The sequence below is a fragment of the Podarcis muralis genome, chromosome 1 (assembly GCF_964188315.1).
Source record: "Podarcis muralis chromosome 1, rPodMur119.hap1.1, whole genome shotgun sequence".
NCBI classification, from domain to species: Eukaryota; Metazoa; Chordata; class Lepidosauria; order Squamata; family Lacertidae; genus Podarcis; species Podarcis muralis.
Genome location: NC_135655.1, coordinates 113,962,726 through 113,972,275, shown reverse-complemented (window position 1 = coordinate 113,972,275; position 9,550 = coordinate 113,962,726). Strand labels below are relative to the sequence as shown.

The 9,550-nt window shown below is 44.3% G+C and overlaps 1 protein-coding gene across 2 annotated transcripts in view; it reads left to right on the top strand.

Annotated features, from left to right (window-relative positions):
- Positions 1 to 216: 216 nt before the first annotated feature.
- Positions 217 to 9,550, top strand: part of AGPS (alkylglycerone phosphate synthase) — a 57,806-nt gene continuing 48,472 nt past the window's right edge. The window contains exon 1 of one of the 2 annotated variants that reach the window (XR_013390302.1): positions 217 to 494. Coding sequence is in view for 1 of the 2 variants with exons in the window: in XM_028748657.2 (XP_028604490.2) it covers positions 304 to 494 (191 nt within the window). In the remaining variant the exon portion in view is untranslated. The remainder of the gene's footprint in view (positions 495 to 9,550) is intronic. The other variant, XM_028748657.2, reaches the window with a different exon arrangement.

Below are 9,550 nucleotides of genomic sequence, written 5' to 3'. Positions count from 1 at the left end.
TCGTACAGGTGAGGTTTTGCAGGAGGGTTTGACTTGCCTGGGTCGCTGATGGGCCAGGCCCAAGATTCCAACGTTAAGCAGGGGGAGGAGCCAGAAGGGGAGATGGGCGGAGCCACCGCTTGCGGGTTCCTATCGTTTTCCCGCTCTCCTAAACAGGCTCAACGGATAATGCAGTGGATAATTTGGGCGGGGGGAGGGGGCGGGGTCGCGCACGCGCGCCGCGCGGCGTGACAGCCTATAACTGCCGCGGGTCGCCGTGTCCGACCTTTCACCCTGACGCTGACGGCTCAACGCGGAAGCGCGATGGCGGCGGCAGAAGGGCCGGCAGGCGGCAAGAGCGGCGCTTCCCCGTCGGCTGCGCACCGGAGGCTGCGGATCCTCTCGGGCCACCTGAGGAGCGGGCCGCCGGAGGCGCACCTGTCCGCTGCCCAGTGCCGAGGGCGGGCGGCGCCGGCGCCGGCTCGCCCTCAGCCGAGCACCTTCCCCAAGAGGCGGTAAGCGGGTGGGGCGGCGGGGGAAGCCTGGGCGAGGGCGGGTCCTCCCCGGTGGGACGCCAGCTGGACGGGGGCTTCCCGAGACTGTTGGCAAGGCCTCGCCCCGCCGCCCCCCGCGGAAAGGGCCCGAACCCGGTGCTTTCCTTGCAGGAAGAAGGGGACGGAGAGGCAGGAAAAAGCCGTTGCCGCTTTCCGCTATTCCTCCCTTTGGCCTCATTTAATTCGAAAAGAGAGTTTGGGGGCACACTCAAGTCTCATTTCTCCATAGCATCTGAATTAGGAGATCATATGTAGGCCCTGGGCCAGTGCCTGGGTTATTAGAAATCTAGCCGACAGGGTCTGATTGGTTGGGTCCAGAGCATGGTTAATGCTTCATTACTTGCGGGGGGAATGGTCTCTGATGTCTTGAAAAAGGTAGGTGTGTAGCTTCTCCTAAAGAAACCGACTTTGAACACCTTAGACTGGAACAACTGTTGACCAGTAACAAATGCACCCTTTTGGAGGATGATGGGGCAGCTGCAAGCATGTTTTGATAGCGGATTATTTAGATCTGTTCTAATCTGGGTTCAGGTCTGGCCATGGGCCTGAGTTGCCCTTGGTCTTCCTAATGGATGATATTTGCAGTGGGTGGGAGAGGGTGTGTGTGTGAGCTTGATCCTGCTTCTTGATCTCTGGCTTTTGAGACCATCGACCATGGTATCTTCCCTGACTGGCTCAAGAATGGGAATTTGGAGCACTGTGTTACAGTGATTGTGGTGCTGCTTCTGGGACTAAGGAGAGTGGGACTGGGAAAGTACTTTTCAGGCTTCTGGAGATTACTTTATGAAGTGCTGGAAGGCACTATCTTAACTCCATTGTTGTTCAACACCTATATGAAGCTGCCAGGAATAATCATTAGGAGTTTGGAAACAAGGTACCAGCAGCATGCTGATGACAGACAGTTCTATTTCTCCATAACATTTGACTTGGGAGAGAGCATTGGAATCTGCATGAAAGCAGTGGCGAGATGGATAAGGAAATATAAGCTGCATTTGAATCCGGGCAGGATAGAGGCACTGTGGGCGAGTGGTTCCTGTGCCTGAGAAGTTGCTATGAGCTTCTGGTGCCATGTCCAAATAAAGAACTTGTACACCTGTCCTCACTAAGGTATGAACTCTATACAGTGGTACCTCGGGTTAAGAACTTAATTCGTTCTGGAGGTCCATTCTTAACCTGAAACTGTTCGTAACCTGAGGTACCACTTTAGCTAATGGGGCCTCCCGCTGCAACCGCCGCACAATTTCTGTTCTTATCCTGAAGCAAAATTCTTAACCTGAGGTACTATTTCTGGGTTAGCGGAGTCTGTAACCTGAAGCGTCTGTAACCCGAGGTACCACTGTATAAGGATACAGCTTCTGCATTATACTGCAGGGAAGACACACCCACCCACCTTCCTGTGTTGGACAAGAAACACAAAAGTTGAGAGTGCAAGTCAGTTGATGGTAATGTCCAAAGTAGCTCAGATTCGGTTTCCCCCATTTCTGTTACATGAAAGTCTTGAAGACCAAGTTAGTTAAATAGGAGTTATGTGGGGTGGGGTGTTTGCAGTTTATATATCTATGAACCTGTAGAGAATAAACCCATTTATGATAGCATTTATTTAACTTAACAGTGCATTTGGTATTTCATATTTCCATTATTGAAGATTATACTAATATGCCACTACAGTAGTGACATCTTGATTAGTAGCTGCTGCTTGGTTAGACCCAGAGTTCCTTGTTTGAATGCTTGAAATTTAGTATTCCTAATTAATACTTGACAGACCACCATAGAACATGAACAGGATGGGGTAGAATAGCCAGGTAGTCAAATCTCCTGTCTGTTTAAATTTTGGTGAACAAGCAGGGCAATGTGACTGAAATACTTACAAGGTTGGGTGGTAACTCTTTCTCCTACAGAATTTTCTTAATTAAAATTGCATACAGTATGCATAAGATTTCCCCACCAGGAAATAGTGCATTTTTGTGGAGAGTTCATTGGAAAAGCAGTGCAAGGAGAGTGGTTTAACCTCTTTCCCACAGTGCCATGGCCGAGATCTGGATTGGATTCTCCTTCAGCTGCTATTTGCTGAAATTCAAAGCAGTGGAACGTCCACTTATGAATCTCAAGCATCTTGTCTTGTTTGGCTTTAAGAAACTTGTTGACTTTATCTAGATTTACTCTCAGTGCATAGTGCCAACAGCTCCCTCTCCCCCGATACCTTAAGAAATCAACCTTTTATTTAGGTAAGGATATTCAGACTGTGAGGCAAATGGTTACAGAACAAAATGTGAATTACTTTGCTTGTTAAGGGAGTTTCCTGGTGGGCAGTAGGAGTTCACGGAATGTGTCAAGAGAAGAGTAGGGTAGCTGCACTGTGAAAGGACTGGGATTAAGTGAACAGAAAAATCATACCTTAAATGACAGCAAAGCCCGGTATACAATGATGTGCATTATCATTAAGTATTATGTGTCCTGCTAAGATATTATCACATGATCTCTTTAACCCCCGCTTTGCCCCTGGCAGGAGCAGACTTGCTATCTAAAGTACTACTGACTGTATCTTCAGTCATGAGAAGCCAGTTGCCCAAGAGAGATCAGCCCATAGGCAAGGAGGCCATTAGCAGTTTTTGACTCCTACTTGTTCCTATGATTAAGTAAGCTTTTGCGTGACAGCATTGATGGGCTCAGGTTGTTCCCAAGGCCGCAGGTAGTGCAGAATGTGGTGGTCCTATGCTGCTCAAGCCCAGTATACTTGCCCTGTCTTAACCTTTATATACCCAGTAGGTTACTGCATCTTGCAAGTTCTGAAGATCTCAAAAGCTTGCTCTACAGTAACAGAGAGCTATGCCTCTTCTGTGGAGTGGCACTCAGTTGAAATGTGACATGTACCTTCCTTATGCACTTTTTTTGGAAACAACGACATTCTTGTTCCGTTAAGTAATTCCAGCTAGATGAATAGGTTTCTGTGTAGGTGTCCATTCTGTATTCCTTTCGTTAGTTTTGTGCTGTTCTGTTACTGTTTTTAATGTACCTTGGGCATATGTGAAAGTGAGAAATAAGAACAACAATGTTCTTAAACACACACACACTTCTCTTTTTTCTGCAGCTGGAGGTTGCCTGGTGGAGACGGAGAAACCATTGGCATTCCAAAGGGGTGGAGGGAAATTCCCAGCTGGTGGATCAGTTCCAGAACCAAGCCAACCTCTGTGGGCCATTAGACTATACCTACACTGTTGACAAGCCTATACTGCTTCCTTTTACCATCCAAAGAGGAAGCAGAGGCATATCTCTTAGTGCTGTGGTTCATAGCACTAAGATCAATATGTCTGTTCTTAGTTCAGGAAAACCAGATCTCCATGCCTTATGTCTTATGATGACAGGCAACAGGTGTGTGTGATTTGCTTTTCTTCTGCTTAACTTCCAACAGGGACATAAGGCAGGAAATTTCAGCAGCACCAGGCATGGCATGCAAAAGGACTGGTGTCTTCTATTACTGTGTTTCTACATTCACATGCCTCGGTCCTGCTTGCTGTAACTACTGAGACCAAGAAAGTACACTGAGACTCCATAGCTGCTGGCAAGAAATGTGTTTTTGGTCCCCCATTACACGTTAGGCAAATGAGTTGTCATGCTAAGTCATACTCAAACCCATTGGAAGAAATGGTCCTAAGGTAGTCATGACAGTTTTAAGTCCACTGATTTCAGTGCATCTACTCAGATTATCACACTGTTGGCAAGATCCATTCATTGACTCCCTTAATTTATACCACAAGTGAAACTTCAGACTGAGTGTTTGGTATTTTTGAAAGTCCCTTACTTTCAAAGTCTCCCTTAAAGACTTTTTTAAAAAATGGCTGTAGATTCTGTTGCAGATCTTTAAAGAAGAAAAATGTTCTGCTGCATATATTTTGTTTGGGTGATATTAGAGGTCCACTAAGTTTGGATGGGCTTTGTACTCGGTTATTGTTTCTAGTAGCCAAATTTTTGATGCTGTATGGAAGCAAAGTTCATATTGTCTTAGCCATGTAGTTTCACATTTCAAGCAACACATTCATCAGAGGATTAAAAATAGAAAACAATAAGATGAATTTTTTTCAGAGTTGGAGAATCTCTTAGCTGTTTGAAAAACTTTCTTCAATATGTATCAAGAGGACATTTCTTACTTCAATCATTATCAGCTACTTAATGGCATCTCCTCTTAAGCCAACTGTCAGATCATATTTCAAATGAACATTTTAACCAACAAGAGAAAGTCTCAGTAGTGATTTATAGGAGTTTCAAAAATAATTGAAGAAAGGAGGATTTGCTGGTCTTTGCCCTAGGGAATGAACTCCAGGGTTATTGTGGGGTTTGGGCAAGGTTATGTTTTTTCCATTCCCCTGTCACTCATCCACGTTCCTCAAAGATTTCTTGGGCGCACGGCAGGGAGTAATCCTTCCAGAACATTTGGAAGTTAATTCCTGTTATCTTTGTCCCTCAGATATAATAAGATACAGTAGCCATCACTAATCACCACTTAATTATATCTGCCAAGGGTCTTGACAGAGATGACTAACCAGCCATGAGGTCTCCCCAGAAGTCCTGAAACCCACTAGATTTCTGTGGTTGTAAGTTGTTTACAGTTTAAGTTTTTGATACTGTCTTAATTGTTGTAACCTGCCCTGGGACATTGGGGAAAAGTGTGAGATGGCGGCAAAATTATTATTATTATAAGCTGCAACCCAAGATAAAAGGGCACACCTAGCTACTTTAAAAGAATTGAGATTCACGGATGCTGTGATTACTAAGAACCAGCATGGTTTCTCAAAAACAAGTCTTGCAAGACGAATCTCTTTCCTTCTCTCTCTGGATAAAGCTACAAGCCTGGTGGATCATGGGAATGCTATGGATGTTGTGCACCTTGCTTTCAGTAAGACAAAGTTCCCCATCATATTCTTGTAGAGAAGCTGGTAAAATGTGGGTTGGATGAGGTAACTCTTAGGTGGATTTATAGCTGGTTGACTGACCAATCCCAAAGAGTGCTCAATAACTGTTCCTTATCCTGGAAAAAAGTGACAAGCGGAGGGCCACAAGATTCTGTCCTGGGCCTGTTGTTGTTCAGCATCTTTATAAAGAACTTGGAGAAAGGAATTGAGGGGATGCTCATCACATTTGCAGATGACACCAAACTGGAGCTGCAGACAGAATCGGGATTCAATATGACCATAACAGATTGGAGAACTGGGCCCAAATTAACAAAATGAAATTCAATAGAGACAAATGTAAGAACCAGCTGCACAAATATGAGATGGGGGACACCTGGCTTACTAGCAGTACATGTGAAAAGGATCTAGGGGTCTTAGTAGACACAAGCTTAACATGAGTCAAAAGTATGATGCAGCAGCAAAACAAACAAAAAAAGCTAATGCTAAGCTGCATCAGCAGAAGTCTAATGTTCAGATCAAGGGAAGTAATAGTAACACTCTATTCTGCCTGGCGGGCTCTGGTCCATGGGGTCACAAAGAGTCAGACACAACTAAACAACAACAAATTCTGCCTTGGTCAGACCACACTTGGAGTACTGTGTCTAGTTCTGGACACCACAATTTAAGGACATTGACAAGCTGGAATGTGTGCAAAGGAGAGTGACGAAGATGATCAAGACTCTGCAAACCAAGACTTATGAGCAGTATAAACTCTGATATATCAGTTAGGTGGCAAATGGCTCCTTAAACCATTTGGAAGTCGCCAAAACGGAATGTCTAGTTGCCATTTTGGGGCCAGGAGGCTTGAAAGTTGTATTTTTCAACACGACTTCTTGATTCTTGAAATTTGCTCTGTGCAGATAAAATATCACAAATAGAATACTACAGGATGTGTTGTTGGCATGTGAAAATAGGCAAGTTCCAAGGATATCCAGACATGCACCTCCACATGGTGGAGGCATCAGGTGCCATTCTGGCACCCGGGCATCTTCACTTGGTCGCAAGTGGCTGATAGCCAGGTGCAACATGCCTCTGGCGAATTTCAAATGCTGCTTATGAGGAATGGTTGAGGGAATTGGGGATGTTTAGCCTGGAAGAGAGGAAATTAAACAGCCATCTTCAAGTATCTAAAGGGCTGTCACATGGAAGATGGAGCAAGATTGTTTTCTCCTGCTCCGGAGGGTAAGACCTGAACCAATGGCTGCAAGTTGTAAGGGAGGAGCTTCCAACTAAACATCAGGAATGACTTTCTGATAGTAAGGGCTGTTTAACAGTGGAATGGACTCCCTTGGGAGGTTGTGAATCCCCTTCCTTGGAGGTTTTTAAGCAGAGGTTGGATGGCCATCTGTCATGGTTGCTTTAGTTCAGATTCCTTCATTGCAGGGCTTGGCCTTGAGGACCCTTGCAGCTCTGCAACTCTGATTCTTCTTCTTCTTCTTCTTCTACTACTACTACTACTACTACTACTACTACTAATTATTATATTTCAGCCTTTGGCCTGAGCCTCCAGCACTGTTTTTTTGCTAAAACTTTGAGAGATAGTGCCTTTTGCATACGTATCTTAAGTACTCTGTGAGAGGTGTGAGCTTTCTTTTTCCATGTAATCTCTGTTATATTAGGTCTAATTTGAGACGAATGAACTGTCATCTCCTTATCAACACAATGAAGCCTTTCTGTGGTGCAGTGGTTAAGAGCGGTAGACTCGTAATCTGGTGAACTGGGTTCGCTTCCCCGCTCCTCCACATGCAGCTGCTGGGTGACCTTGGGCTAGTCACACTTCTCTGAAGTCTCTCAGCCCCACTTACCTCACAGAGTGTTTGTTGTGGGGGAGGAAGGGAAAGGAGACTGTTAGCTGCTTTGAGACTCTTTCGGGTAGTGATAAAGCGGGATATCAAATCCAAACTCCTCTTCTTCTTTCTCTTTTCTGATCTTCCATATTTGTTAGAGTTGTAAATGTTTGTTCACGGCAATATATCATGGAGAGTTATAGAAGAATAGCCAATGCTCTTCAAGAGAGTTGTGGATATTGTTTCTGGTTGTATATCCAAAAAGAGTTCAGTGACATATTTCTGTGTTTCATTTTCAAATTGTGATCGCTCAAAATGTAGGCCATTTCCTCCTCCTCATTCAGTGTCAGTCCTGTATTGCTGCAATTCACAGAAGTGCCTCAGTATTTGTTGACATTAACTATTCTTCCGTTAATTTTATCACCAGACAAAGGAATTTCCATAACTTGTTATTCAGCATCCTTAGCAAACAAATTTTTCACAATCAAGCAACAGACAGGCTTAATCAGTTTTTCAGCTGCTGTATGTGCTTTGTCTGTTGAGCAATCAATTCAGCCAGTTCGTAAGATATAATTTGCATCTTACCTGAGACTTTACTCATTTTTCGAAATATGAACATTTCCAATGTTCCAACTGCCTTTCAAAATACTGAAACATTGCATTTTCGTATGTTTGGGGGCCATATTGGAATTGGAAAGCTTCCCACCACAGATCAGACACATAGATTGAGGGACATTTTCATCTTCAGTCCATGTGAATCTGAGACTTGGATAGCTATCCACATATTGTTGACTAACTTTCTTTTTTGGAGGTCTGCTTAGACCTGCTAAAGGTAAAGGTAAAGGTACCCCTGCCCGTACAGGCCAGTCTTGACAGACTCTAGGGTTGTGCACCCATCTCACTTAAGAGGCCGAGGGCCAGCGCTGTCCGGAGACACTTCCGGGTCACGTGGCCAGCGTGACAAAGCTGCATCTGGCGAGCCAGCGCAGCACACGGAAACGCCGTTTACCTTCCCGCCAGTAAGCGGTCCCTATTTATCTACTTGCACCCGGGGGTGCTTTCGAACTGCTAGGTTGGCAGGCGCTGGGACCGAGCAACGGGAGCGCACCCCGCCACGGGGATTCGAACCGCCGACCTTTCGATCGGCAAGCCCTAGGTGCTGAGGCTTTTACCCACAGCGCCACCCGCGTCGCTTAGACCTGCTACTGGCGTTGAATTAAACTAGTCTTCTCCAGTACTCTGTTTGAATGGTGATTCTGGATCACAACTAGGATTGCTTTCAGTATCACCTGATGCTCATGCTCTCATTTCAAAAAGATATCTATCCATATTCTGCAAATAAAGAAAGTGATTTTGATACTATACAGTACACTGGAGTGTTCAAATGTTTTTTGATTATTCTTTAATCTTCCTCCTGCACATGCCATCCTCTCCTGCTACACCAGTGGGGTGCACCGCACCTTTTGAGAACCACTGTGTTAAGTTGTCTGTTAAGCTATGGTGTAACATCCGCATTTATGATAGTTATCAGATTCAGGTAATGATGTGGGTGGTAGACACACAATGAAATTGTGTGTCTTTTTAAATAAAGGTGTCATCAGATTTGGAGTTGTTTTCATGGGTAGATGTGCTTAGATATTTTAATTGTGTGTTAATTTATCAGTGACATGTTTCCCAACCTGGGCTCATTTGGAAGGATGAAGGGATATAAATACGATAAATAAATAAGATAGTTATGAAAATGACTTGGATTAGCAAGGAGGAGGGAAGTTCATTCAGTCTCCTGGTGTGGGTGTTTGGAATGGATGTCATTTAAATTAATTTGTTTTTATGTGCTTTTAAATGTGTTTTTGAGAATTGAGGTGTTAATTATTTTAAGCTACCACCACTGTGGTGTATACATTGCATGGGTAGGTTAGAAATTCTCAGATTAATTAATGGGAGTCAGTATTTCTCTGTCCAGAAGGCAATCCGTGATGGTTTGTTTTCGATTTAGCTGGAACTATATTGCACATACTCAATTTGAGGGGTGGAAACTTCTAAAAGCTCTCCTTATTTTATTCTTGTATTTATATATTAAGCTCAAACAATTCCATAGTATACACACCTGTCTGCCAGCGGCATGCACTTTGCTTGAACAATGGGACTTCCCCTTCATCTCCTTTCCCTTGCAGTTCCTTTGTGTGCCTGCCCAGTCAGCTGCAGAGAGTAGAGGGAAGTTCTACATGAAACTCAATTTTACCTATGATTTAGATTTTAAAGATTGGGGGGGGGGGTATGAAGG